Genomic DNA, 13,921 nt, shown 5'->3' on the forward strand with positions numbered 1-13,921 from the left:
TGTTCTTAACGATCTCTTCAAGATAACTTCAGCTTTGTTGTTCACAGTCACGCGATTGAAGGACAGGAGATGCCCAAGAGAAACAGGTAGCTCACCCTAGTGGCGTTACTAGAATGGAATTCTCTGCAAGCCGAGAGCTCCTTGTTGAATACTTGGAATGAACGAAGCGGAGAAGAAAACCACATATCATAAATAAAACCGGTTGTCTTTGACATCATCACCGCAGGGTCTTTTGGTGAAACCCATTTTATTTTGCTTACAAAACTGGCTTTGTTTCAAGTGCAAATTGAACCAACACATGGAGCATTAAAGCAACAGGCAGAGTACATAACGGCCAATAAACAAAGAAATGAAGAGAAATTAAATCGCCTCCATGTTAAGAGGCAATAATATTGTGTAAAAATATAGCAAGATTCTGTCATCATTGACGTTCATGAAAATTGTTTTTTATTTGTGTGCTCTTACAGCTAACTGTGTTGGTTCAATCTGGCCTTTCATGCTGTAATCCTTAAATATTTTGTTTCAAGTGCAGCAGGTAGGATCTAGTGAATCATAAATGGACACAAAGTTCACAGAATGGCTGTCTCTTCCTCCTTCCCTGAAAAGCTGCTCCAGAGAGTCAGGGAAGCTTCGGGAACGGAGCGGGAGTGGGCTTGAAACCCCTTGTGCATAAGTTTTGTAAATGGAACCGAAGGTTGTGCCAGGTACGTGTAGAGATTTCTGCGTCTTCTCATTTCTTGCTGCAGTTCTCACATCCCAGTCTGTTCCCAAGGATCCTTCCCTTCAGTACACAGATAACACTGTGAAAGTAAGTCTGAGGATGGGTGGGACTTCAGATCTGCATTTCACAGGCAGCCCTGTGCTGCAAGGTATGCTGGTTTTTGAAAGATGCTTTAAAAGCACAGTATGATGCAGTGATCATGGGTCAAGCGGGGGGAAACTTCAGCCATTCAAAAGTCAAAATTCCCTGCCCTGCGTATGGAAAGTCTCACATCTCCCTAAACAGCTCTATGAATCAGCCATAAACTCCAGTCTCTTGAGCCATATTGGCAAGGTATAAAATCTATTTTAAAAAATTAAAAGTAACACCGTAGCAGCATGTGCAGGTATATACCAAGGGGAGACTGTGCTGGATTGTAAAAACACGAGAGGCAATAGATATAAAGCAGCTGTTTTAAGAATCACCTTGGGGTGTCAGAGACAGTATGTGGGTCCCGTGTATAGAGACAGAGCAGATGCTATAGAATCACAGAGCTGGAAGGGGCCATATAGACCATCTCGTCCAGTGGTGTCGAACCCATTTGTTATGAGGGCTGGATCTGACATAGATGAGACCTCGTTGGGCCAGGCCATATCGGACTGGGCCATGTGTGTACCTATTTAGGTAGCAGAGAGATAAATTTTATAAAGAACAAAAACACAAATATATTTTTAAAAAAACTTAAAACATCATAGTTAAAATATTAACTCCCATTGGTCTTAAAGATCTTTTCTTTGTATTTCTCCCATGGGATCCAGGGAAGTGGGCAAAGGAAGCTCTGGCTCTTTCCTTCCTTCCCCAGGGGACCAGGAGGAGGAGGAGCCTCAGCCAATAGAAGGACGAGAGGCTTGGCACAGTAGCTCTGCTGTGTGATTGAGCAAGCCTTGCAAAGCAAGCTGTTATGCAGAAGGAAGTAAGAGAGGGAGAGAAGAAAGCAGATGGCAGCCAGTTGTTCAGGGTCTTGATAGGAGCCCTCCGGGGGGCCTGATTCAGCTCCCAAACAGCATGTTCGACAGCCCTGATCTAGTCCAATCCCCTGCTCCATGCAGGAGCAGCCTCAAGCATCTCCGACAGATAATCACCCAGCTGCGTTTTGAAGGCTGCCAGTGAAGGGGAGCTCCCCGGCTTCCTAGGTAGCCTTCAAAACACGCCTTTGCCTGCAGACGGTCCTGTTTCCAATCCCTGAGCTCTCCAGTGAAAGGGCTCCCATAGCAGCACTGTTCAGCATCAAACCCTGTAAGGAAGACTCAGCATGGCCTTTCCTAATGTGGCACCTGTCTGTGGGCCTCCTGGCACCCCTCTGCCTCTCCCAAAGCAAGCAGGCGCTCCTGGAATTGCTCCACGTCTCTGGATCAGGAAGCCCTTCCTGCAAACCCCGGAGGCATCCTTGCACTCCTCTGCTGGGAGCGGGCAGTCGGAAAGACTTTCCTTGAATATAGGCCCCAGAACCTCCTGGCAGCATCAACTTCCATCAACAACGATTTCCTAAAGTAGCCGCTGCCTCCCCAAGATGAGGGGCCCCCGCAGCAGAGAGTACCGGGTTCAGCAGACCACTGGACGGCTCAGTACACAGAAGCGCTTGTAAGGCCTTTGGCTCATCGTGAACGGAAAGGATGGAAACGGGGACTGCAGAATCACTTGCTTATTTCCAAATTGGGTTTAAGCATGTAAGCCTCTCTAATGGTGGGCGGTGATCTCTGAAAGAAGTGCCTGATCATGAGGAGCCGTTGAAAAATGCGTTAAGTAAATGAATAGCTACTGCAGGGGTCCCCGGTGTGTCCACCGAGACCTTTCCTGCTGCCTGCCGTGTGGGAGAGCCAGCTGGGACTTCTGCCCAACAAAGCCTCTGATTGGTCCCTGGGGATTGCTTTGGCACCATCACAGGACAAGGACTTCACTGTGTGCCTGGAGGTGGCAGCTGTTTTCTATTTGGCTTTGCCATGAGTCAACGGTGCAGTGGCTAAAAAGGCAAATGCAATTTTGGGCATGTTTAGCCTGGAGAGGAGGCGGCTGAGAGGTGATGTGATCACCATCTTCAAGTACTTGAAGGGCTGTCATCTAGAGGATGGTGTGGAATTGTTTTTTGTGGCCCCGGAAGGTAGGACCAGAACCAAAGGGGTGAAATTAAATCAAAAGAGTTTCCGGCTCAACATCAGGAAGAACTTCCTGAGCGTTAGAGCGGTTCCTCAGTGGAACAGGCTTCCTCGGGAGGTGGTGGGCTCTCCTTCCTTGGAGGTTTTTAAACAGAGGATGGATGGCCATCTGATAGCAATGAAGATCCTGTGAATTTAGGGGGAGGTATTTGTGAGTTTCCTCAGTGGAAGAGGCTTCCTGGGGAGGTGGTGGGCTCTCCTTCCTTGGAGGTTTTTCAACAGAGGCTAGATGGCCATCCGATAGCAATGAAGATCCTGTGAATTTAGGGGGAGGTGTTTGTGAGTTTCCTGCATTGTGCAGGGTTTGGACCAGATGACCCTAGAGGTCCCTTCCAACTCTATGATTCTACTTTAGTTTGTATTAAAAAAATACAGACATCGGTGTGTACGATGAATGCAAGGTTATAAATATTCATATCGTGCATTTGGTATAAATACAAATAAATATCACACTTTCATAACATCCGTTTCTGAACCAGCAGGCCGTAAGTGATTCCAGATTCTGTACAATAGAAATTTTTCAAAGCCGCTGTTTACATACATACAGCAAATGGAAGTTTGATGAAAAACTATAAAACAAGAATTTGGAAAAGGAAATTTGGAAATTAAAGAACGAACAGGGGAGTATAACGCTTTTGAGTTATTGACGAACTTTTCCTTTGCAGCAGCTGGGATACAATGCCCATCATCCTACAGCACGGGTGGCCAAACTACAGCTCAGGAGCCACACGTGGCTCTTTCAAACATACTGCGTGGCTCTCGAAGCCCCCACTGCTCTGTTGGCTGGCTTAGAGAAGGGACACGTCTCTTTAAATCTCTTCTCTAAGCCAAGCCAGCCAGTGGCTTGGGAAATGCAGTTAAAGTTGCTTTCTTTCCTCCTCTCCCTCCCCCCATCTATTTGCTTTCCTTCCTCTGTTTCCTGCCTTCTGGCTCTCAAATATCCGACATTCCTCAAACATCTGATGTTTGTATCTTGCAGCTCTCAAACCTTTGACGTTTATTCTATGTGGCTCTTACGTTAAGCAAGTTGGGCCACCCCTGTCCTATAGTGTAGCCTATTTGTATATTTCTAAAATACTGGTAATTCATAGTATCTAGACCTGGTGAGTACCAAGAGAATCTGTTGCTGGACAACCCATCGCAGTTTTTAAAAATGTCAGCTGGTAAACACTAGGCCAGAGAACCCATTTTTTGGCTTAGGGTGTTCTGTGAAGCGCTTCAGAAAGGGCTTAGTAATAGCAACAAGAATGGCATCCATACAGATATAGAAATGGCCCTCCTCAGAAAGAGAAGTATTTGGTAAACCACTCCTGGGGTCGAGGGTCCAGCTTCTGAGCATCTTTGGGGTTTGCCGTTTCGTTGCTCTGCAGACTGAAAAAAAACACAAAAAGACGAGTCAGAGGCTGGAATAATTGTCGTTCAGATTTGGGTGCACAAGGTCCGTGACCACACACAAAGGCCTATTGGCAAGCCAGTCTGGTGTAGTGGTTAAGTGGCTAAACGTCGCACCATAGTGAACCATTCTGAATGAGTTGGAAGGATGTCTTAACCTGAAGCTTAGCCTGCTAAACTATTCCAGAAAGCAAATGCCTTCAAATGGGATGGAACATCTGAGTAGTCAGCCCCTGTTCAAAGATGACAAAGTTAAAAAGAGGCTCATATAAACAAAGATTAACTCTAACCTGATTTAAGAACATAAGAGAAGCCATGTTGGATCAGGCCAATGGCCCATCCAGTCCAACACTCTGTGTCACACAGTGGCAAAAAAATTTATACATACACACACACTGTGGCTAATAGCCACTGATGGACCTCTGCTCCATATTTTTAATAACATTTTTAATAATTTCTATCTCTAACTCTTACATAAGGGCACTATGGGAGTAACCTAAGCAGGTATACTCAGAAAGATCCCAGAGAGTTCCAATGATAAGCTGTGGCTAATAGCCACTGATGGACCTCTGCTCCATGTTGTTGTTCAGTCGCACAGTCGAGTCCAACTCTTTGCGACCCCATGGACAAAGTCACGCCAGGCCCTCTTCCACCATCCTCCGAAGTCTGCTCAAATTCGTGTTTGTTACATCCGTAACGCTGTCCAGCCATCTCTTCTTTTGCCATCCCCTTCTTTTGCCTTCTGTCTTTCCTAGCATCAGGGTCTTCTCCAGTGAGTGATACGGAGCAGGATCTTCTCTGCTCCATATGCTTATCCAATCTCCTTGCCAGTTCCCAGCGGGGGATCCCCTGATTTTGCAAGCTCCTTTCTGCAGCCAGCCAACTGGCCGGCTGGGGAAGTCCCACCCCAATAGTCACAGTATGCTTTTCCACCTCGGAAGGGAATGGGAAAGAAGGTTGGGGAAACTGCTTGTCTTTTGGAAGGTGTGTGTGCCTTTAAATCTCAGGAGGAAAGGTGAATGAGTGGGGAGAATCAGCAGAGTGAAGTAGCTGGTGGGGGTGGGATGTGTGAAGCATGGGAAGCTGATCTCTGCCAGCTGGAGATCACATGTAAAAGTGAGAGAACTCCTTTCGTTTCCCTGTGTTAGTCTGAAGAAGTTGGTTGAAATACAGCAGATGGTTACATTCAGCAATTCCCATGAGTAAATTGCCCCAGTGAGATCACAAAAGTGTGCTTCCAAGCTAACAGTGTCTTATTTTGGCTGCTTTGTGAATGTGTTCACTTTCATTGGGTGGAAGTGCAGTTGCTGGGGGATGAGGAAATGATGACTGTATTCAAGGGGACTGCACTGCTGTATTTTATTTATTTTGTTTTAGGGAATGGGAAAGTCTCCTAACTCCACACTCCTAAGTCCCCAAGTATTTTCAGAGCTGAACCCGGCAACTCTATTCTGCCCATAGATCCAAGTGGGCAGCCTTGTTGGTCGGAAGCAGTAGAACAAAGTTTGAATTCGGGTGCCACTGAATTCAAACTGAATAGTTTTGAATAATAATGGCACGGCAGCGCCTCTCTTTATGGAAATGCCTTCTCACCTCCAAACTGTAAAGGTGCTGATACAGACCAATTAAGGGCTACTTGGCCTGATTAATATATATTGCAACTATATGACATTCCTGTGTGTACAAATGCAGAACAGTTTTATACATCACTGGAAGATACATATATTTGTAGCCAAAGATCGTTGTGTTGTGATGCAGAGTTTTAGTATCTGTAATTTGATTAAAGATTTCTTATTAAACTTTTTTGCTATTTCATTGACAGTGATAACACATAGGGTCCCCCCTCCCCCATTTCTTCAACCGTTCTGGTTACTTATATATGGACCACATATATGGAGAGCCAGTTTGGCGTAGTGGTTAAGTGCGCGGCCTCTTATCTGGGAGAACGGGGTTTGATTTCCCACTCCTCCACTTGCACCTGCTGTAATGGCCTTGGGTCAGCCAGAGCTCTCTTATCTGGGAGAACCGGGTTTGAGTCCCCACTCCTCCACTTGCAGCTGCTGGAATGGCCTTGGGTCAGCCATAGCTCTCTTATCTGGGAGAACCGGGTTTGATTCCCCACTCCTCCACTTGCAGCTGCTGGAATGGCCTTGGGTCAGCCAGAGCTCTCTTATCTGGGAGAACCGGCTTTGATTCCCCACTCCTCCACTTGCAGCTGCTGGAATGGCCTTGGGTCAGCCAGAGCTTTCACAGGAGTTGTCCTTGAAAGGGCAGCTGCTGTGAGAGCCCTCTCAGCCCCACCTACCTCACAGGCTGTCTGTTGTGGTGTGGGGGGGGTGGGGGAAGGTAAAGGAGATTGTGACTACTCTGAGTTTCAGCGTATAGGGTGGGATATAAATCCAATACCTACAAGAATTGTACTGAAAAAGAAGTTCAGCCACTGAAAATATCCACCAGGATCTAAAGAATGCCAAAGCAGGCTTATGCTCAACTGGGCTCATGCAGAGTTTGGCTTCTGATGGCCCCCAAGACTGTCCAGGGAGGTCTCCCAGCCCCATAAGTGGATTTTTTGAGGGTCACAGTGATCTGATGTGAAGGAGGGGCCACCCAAAAAGTCCCACCACACAAACAGCCTGGGCTTTTTTTGTAGCAGGGACTCCTTCGCATATGAGGCCACACCCCCCTGAGGTAGCCAGTCCTCCTGGAGCTTCCAGTAGGCCCTGTAAGAAGAGCTCTGCAGTCAGAGAGTGGGATCTTTGCCCCATGCCATGCCAAGGCTCACCACAGCTCTAACCAATAAAGTTTTGGTCAATTTTATTCCACCTTTTCTGACAATTGTGTTTTTCAACTGAAACTGTAAATTAAACTAGAATGTGTTGGTGGGAAGGAATTTTGCCCGGGGTTCCCACCTCGGCCCCTTCCCTTGGCGCTGGAGCTGCAAATCAAAAAGGTCGTCCCCTGTGCAAGCACCAGTCGTTTCTGACTCTGGGGTGAGGTTGCTTTCACAATGTTTTCACAGCAGGCTTTTTTTACGGGGTGGTTTGCCATTGCCTTCCCCAGTCATCTGCACTTTCCCCTCCCCCCCCAGCAAGCTGGGTGCTCATTTGACCCACCTCGGAAGGATGGAAGGCTGAGTCAACCTCAAGCCGACTACCTGAACCCAGCTTCTGCCGGGATCGAACTCAGGTTGCGATGTGAGCCCATGGCACAGAGTGGTAAAGCTGCACTACTGTAATCCTAAGCTCTGCTCACGACCTGAGTTCGATCCTGGCGGAAGCTAGGTTCAGGAACCGCCAATAGTCACATAATTTTAGTAACTTTTTTCTGGGGTTTTTTTTCTATCAGAAATCTCTGAAGCTTACCAGAGCAATCAGGACCACCAGACTGCTTTGAGAGGGAACAGAGTTTTAAGAATGGTATCTTTAGCTAATGTCACCCTTCTTCTCCCAGTCAATGCAGGCAAACTTCTTACCGTGGGCCTGGCTTGGTCTCCAGCACTTGTACCGGTGGATAGCACACTCGGACGCAGCCAGGACTCGGATCTAAACTTGTCGATTTTGTAATCTGAGGGGGGTTCCTCTTCGGTCTTAAGTCGCCGCTCAGAAAGCTTTTTGCGTAGGAGGCTAAATTTGGAACGCTGACAATACGGCTGGGCATGTCGTCCATTTTCTTCTTCTGCTTTATGATAAAAACAAAAGGACACAACGTACACTTAAAGGTTGTCGGGAATTAGCAACATCGGCTCTACTGCAGCTTCTCCCCAAATCTAATTTTGCAGCTTTTAATTTAAGAATATTCAGGGCTCTTGGCACACATTGTATTGGTGATTTTTCAGACAATCCTGGAAGGTGTTTATCCACATACTACAGATGGGGGGGGGGTGTGTGTGGAGGGAATAATGGCTTGTCTTAAAAAGTAGCTTGTGAGTTCACGTTTGAACCAACTTTTGGACTGGAGGTGTCATTGTGTAGTATGATACATAGGTAGGGCTCCCAGGATCCCCTTGGATACCATTGGGGAATGGGGAGGTAGATTGCCAACTCTAGGTTGGGAAACTCCTGGAGATTTGGGGGTGGAGCTGGGCGAGGACGGGGATCTCCGCAGGGTACAATGGCACAGAGTCCCCCCTCCAAAACATCCACTTTCTCCAAGAAGACTGATCTCTGTAATCTGCAGACGAGCTGTAATTCCGGGGCATCCCCAGGTCCCTGCAGATCTAAACTAGGTTTTCATGCTGGACATAAACCAAAGTAATATCAAATTGACCACTAGAGGGAGCAAAACACATGCGGAACAGAAAAAATAACAATGAAGAAACGGGAACTTTCAAATGAGAGGCAAAAATGTTTATTCAAGAAGGCCAAATTAGTTTTCACATGAAGAAAAATCTAAATTACCGACCGCAATCCAAATGGCCCCGTGAAATACTTGTTTTCCTAACTTTGTGCGGGATTGTCATTGTGGGATCTAGCTGGCTTGTACTGGCCTAATCTTCAATATAGCCACACTTTGAACATCGCTGTGAATTTCCATCAGCCCTTCAAATCTCTCTGCATTTTCTGCTGAACTCTGAAAAGGCACCCAAGCCTTCATCCAATCGGGGCTTTTTTTCGGAAAAAGAGGTGCCAGACCTCTCAAGAGGGAAATGAAGAAGAAACACACGGGTGCCCCTCATTAACTTTAAAACATCTTCTTAAAAAATCTGTTTCCATGAAGAGGTTCTGGAACGCAGTTCTAGGAAAAAAAAGCCCTGACATGAATATAATGGTTCTCCACCTGTCTAGGTAGGGTTCCTGGCTCAGTGGGAGAATATCTGCTTTGTGTACCTAGGGGGTCAACCTCTGAGATCTCCAGTTAAAAGACACAGGTAATATGCTCCCTTCAGCGGCCACAGAAGGTAAATACAAAAGGCACCCCTATGAGGAAAGGTTATGTATTTGTGGGATGGGAGGATAGAGACGAGAGAGCACATTCTCTTCAAATGTAAACTTTGTCAGAACTTTCGCTCGACTTATATTGCTCTTACTTGTGACCAATTCCTGGGGAGAGATTTTAGCTTTTATCTAGATAAGATTTTAGCTGATAGGAACCAGGAAATTACTAGGAAGGCGGCAACGTTTGCTGTACAAGCCATAAGACTCCGTAAGCAACTAATGGATAAAAACATTTAAATGGCTATGAAATATTTTAATTTATGTTTTTATAACCAGAAATGGAAACTGAAATTTTTATGTATAGTACTTTGTATTGTGCCCAAGTTCAACTATATACCTTGGGTTTTTGTTTTGTTTATGCCACTTGTTACCTGTTTTCTTTCTCTTTGGATGGTTCTCTGCCGTATTAGACTTGACTTGACTCAGGTGACACGTGACATGAAAGACCACAGCCTGAGACTAGGGTTGCCAAGTCCACCCCAGCCTCTGGCTCTCCCTGCGCGATGCGATATCACCTGTGAGTTACGTCATCCCACCAGCGACATCGCGCGCCGGCCACTCTAGATATTTCCTGAAAAACTCTATGGTTTTCCCAGACACTAGCATTTTGGGAGGGAAAAACTCTAATTGTTAGAGCAGGGGTGGCCAACTGTAGCTCTCCAGATGTTTTTTTGCCTACAACTCCCATCAGCCCCACCCGTTGGCCATGCTGGCTGAGGCTGATGGGAGTTGTAGGCAAAAAACATCTGGAGAGGTACCGTTGGGCACCCCTGTGCAACAGAATCCAGGAAAACCATAGAGTTTCCCCGGAAACACCTAGAGTGGCTGGTGTGCAACATCACCGGCATGATGACATCACTCACAGGTGACGTCATCACACTAGCAATGTCGGGGGAGGTTCCCCCTGCCAGCCCAGTGTGGGCTGGTGGGTTGGGAACCTCCCGGGTGGGAGAACCCCTGCCCAGATCGAGGGCTTGGCAGCCGTAGCTGAGGCTGGAGAGCTGCTGTCAGTAGGCAAGCAGACAAGACAAACCTAACAGGTTGGGTCAGAAGAAGGCACCTTCGTGTGCGTTCGTGGTAATCTTGGGTTCCCTGGAAAACGTAGCATGAGCTTTCAGCAGGGAAAAAAAAGTCAGCAATCTTGCCCCCCTCCTTCCAGGCTTCCTTTGCAAGTCACGACTAGACTTCATGAGGGCATTCTTGGTTCACCAGAGGGTTGTCACAAGACAAAAAAATGGTCTTACGGCCCGTGACGCCTGGAATATGCTCCAGAATCTTGTGCGACCTGTCAAGAGTTTTGAAGCAACCTGGAAAAGGTTTCCTGAAGACAGGGAGTTGGAAACCGCCCCCCCTGCATGTCATTCCTTATGGCCTGACATTGAACAGGACTCACAGGAGAGGCAGTCTGGTGTAGTGGTTACAGAGTTGGACTGGGCAGACCTGGGTTGCCAGTCAGAAAGATAAGAGTAACTGGTTGGCCACAGCCTCAGACTAGGTGGACCACTGGCCTGATCCAGTGGGGCTCTTATGTTCTTCTCACTGTCAAGCATGGTGAAATTCCATTGATAATTGATTGTTTTAGGGTCCTGCCTAAACCTGATCTGTGAAGTGTCATGGAGGGACCCATTTTGTTAGCTTGTTATTCTTTCCCTCCCCCCCCCCCCCCCCATCTTGTTTTATGGCTTATAATTAGAAGTAGTGAGAACCGAAACTAAGTAATCAGTACCTTCCCAGACATTCTGTTAAGGGAGTACGGGACATCTGGAGAAAGCAAGGACGAAGTCCTGATAACGCTATGGGAATGTAGACATTTATGATGCTTTATGTGTGAATGTTACCCCGCAACCCCATCCCTTGGAATCTTTATTTGTGTTACCTTTGCAATTGGAGCCAGACACGTGGAAGGGTTTGTGTTAAATGAAAAGGACCGGTTGCGAGGAGGTCCGGTGCTGGACTCGAAGGGAGGCTGAAGATTTCTGCCATCCTGTCAAAGGAAAACATGCGGAGATTGATTCTCCCGGGTTGCCCTGAACTTTATTTTACAGTTGTCAAAAGCAGAACCCTGAAGAAGCTTTGAGAACCGAAAAGAGGATGCAGTCCAGTAATGTTAGCAAAGAAGCCAACCACAAAATGTCAGGCAGATGGGTTACATATAACTCTTAACAGCACCTTCTCAGAATTTCAGGCAGAAGCTCTGTTGAATAGGATCTGCCCAGCCAATCCCTACCTAGTCCTGCCCGCCGTCTAAAGCACTTGGCAGGGGCCGGGAAAGGAGTCTGCAGTAGGCTTCCCAATCTGCAGGTCCCCAGCGGGGGTTCTTCCGCTTTCCCAGGCTCCTTCCCACCCCCAGTCAGCTGGCCAGCAGGGGAAGCCCCGCCCCCAGAGGACCATGTGCCTTTCTACCTCCGGAGGCTTCAGTCTCCCATTGGAAAGGCTTCCTCTTGGGATGGGGTGTCTGTGTTACCTTGAAGAATTTGGCAGCAACTCGTGAGTAGAGAGGCCAATCCCTCGCCTCAGAGTCGCCAGTAAAGGGGGGGGGAGGGAAACTGCTGAGCACTTCATTATTCCCTATGTGGAGATCGATTCTCATACGGTATAATAGGGAATTGATCTGGAGGTTTCGGGGGCTCTGGGGGGAGCTGTTTTTTGAGGTAGAGGCACCAAATTTTCAGTATAGTATCTAGTGCCTCACCCCAAAGTACCCCCCAAGTTTCAAAACGATTGAACCAGGGGGTCCAATTCTATGAGCCCCAAAAGAAGGTGCCCCTATCCTTCATTATTTCCTATGGAAGGAAGACATTTAAAAAGGTGTGCTGTCCCTTTAAATGTGATGGCCAGAACTCCCTTGGAGTTCAATTATGCTTGTCACACCCTTGCACCTGGCTCCACCCCCAGTGTCTCCTGGCTCCACCCCCAAAGTCTCCTGGCTCCACCCCCAAAATCTCCTGGCTCCACCCCCAAAGTCCCCAGATATTTCTTGAATTGGACTTGGCAACCCTAGTCTGCAGGCACTGCGGTGTCCATAGGCCCTCTGGCTAACTGGGTGCTCCGTCCTCTTGATGTGCCCTGTGTAGTCTGCCTTGAGTCTCATAATGTAAATCAATCGCTTTGAGAACTTCCCACCAGGAGTCATTTCATAGAAAAAGAGGTGCTGGAGCTCATTAGCACAACTCATTTGCATATGCTACACCCCCCTGACATCACTGGGAGGTGGACTAAATTATATGGAAATTGAATTGTTAAAGCCAATGGGTTAGCAAGGAGGTGGTGGGTGTGCCCCCCCCCAAGACCTCCGACTGAAGAGATTTTTCTGCAGCACCCAGTTCTGGAGGTCACCCTGTCCAGCGTTCTTTTGCAGGCACGAGAGAAGATAGTTAAAGTTTCAAAAATTAAGTGTGTATAGATGGAAGTCTGTGAAAGAAGTAAAAGGAAGTTTTGGAAACAAAAAGAAAGAATATAATTAGGATTAGAAAAAGAATCAGGAAAAGTGCTCCGGGGATCGGGTGAAATCGGGTAAAGAAAGGAAATGTGATAAAGAGGAAGGAGTTTATTTATTTGTTGTTAGTATTTAGTTTGATTTGTAGAAGACAACAAGCAAAAACCAAAATGTATTTAAATAGGATGTATTAATATGTTGATATATGCACACTTAATAAATATATATTAAAAAAACACATCCGCTCAGCATCTCCCTTAAAATGCTTCTTGAATTATAACTGTCACAATAAAACCTTACACCCATCATACTTTTAAATTACTTTCTCCTACGTGGCCACAGGGGCATGAGGAAGATTCCCATCTGTCTGTTTTATCTGTTTGGGTTATTTTCCCATTTTTTGTGGGGGGAAATATTAGAAAGCTTGTCAAATCTTAAAATTCAGCAAAACTCTCACAGTGGAGCCCAGAAGCAAGTATCGAGGGTGGGGAGGTTAAGAAAGAAAGAGCGCAATAAAATGTAAAGATTCGGAGCTCTGCTCCCGTGAGCTCCTGCCCAAAATGAGGCCTGATCCCAACTCTTTTTCTACCTTCTGTGTCGTGGTGGCATCCCATAACCACCCACCTCTGCTGCCCCAGATCTCACCATCAGTTCTTTGATCATCTCTTCTTTTTCATTCAGTTTCTCTTGCAAGCAGCTTATAAGACGTAGATCTTCCGGCCGAGGCTCCTTCTTTCTCGGCGTCTCTTCGAGTTCTTTAAATCTGTGTCAGTTACAGAACGGGGGGAAAAAAGTGCTTTGTGATACCTCTGAAGCACATGTTTCTAGCCTCAAAGAAGTTGCAGTGCCCTTAGCTTCATGTCAAGTTCCCAAATTTTAAAGGATAGGCTTGTCAAGGGGCTGGTTCATTTCTCAAATGTCGATCTGATTAAGGAAATCTAAAACCATCGCTCCAAAGCCACTCAAATAAGCGATGATCCCATTGAAGTTCAGCACTTTAAAGTTCCACCCACTTAAAAGCTGTCCCCTCATATCGATGGGAATTCAATATAAGGGCCCTTGAACCAAAAGTCTGTAGCAAACAAGCCAGGACCCTTTTTTTAGCAAGAATGCAGTTCTGGCTGCCTTAGCATTAAGGGATGTGGCCTAATATGCAAATGAGTTCCTGCTGGGCTTTCTTCACAAAAAAGCCCTGTGTGAAACAATAGTGATGTCAGAGGGTGTGGCCTAATATGCAAATGAGTTC

General features: G+C 46.7%; 1 protein-coding gene across 1 annotated transcript in view; it reads right to left on the minus strand.

The window, feature by feature from the left end:
- Window positions 1–4,148: 4,148 nt before the first annotated feature.
- The window catches only part of FAM184B (family with sequence similarity 184 member B), a 123,562-nt gene continuing 113,789 nt past the window's right edge, over window positions 4,149–13,921 (minus strand). The window contains exons 13-16 of the mRNA XM_060247277.1: window positions 13,321–13,438; window positions 11,116–11,223; window positions 7,778–7,983; window positions 4,149–4,284 (exon numbers count right to left, since the gene is read on the minus strand). Of these exons, the coding sequence (XP_060103260.1) occupies window positions 4,194–4,284; window positions 7,778–7,983; window positions 11,116–11,223; window positions 13,321–13,438 (523 nt within the window). The 3' untranslated portion in view covers window positions 4,149–4,193. The remainder of the gene's footprint in view (window positions 4,285–7,777; window positions 7,984–11,115; window positions 11,224–13,320; window positions 13,439–13,921) is intronic.

This window comes from Heteronotia binoei, chromosome 9, assembly GCF_032191835.1.
Source record: "Heteronotia binoei isolate CCM8104 ecotype False Entrance Well chromosome 9, APGP_CSIRO_Hbin_v1, whole genome shotgun sequence".
Lineage (NCBI taxonomy): Eukaryota > Metazoa > Chordata > Lepidosauria > Squamata > Gekkonidae > Heteronotia > Heteronotia binoei.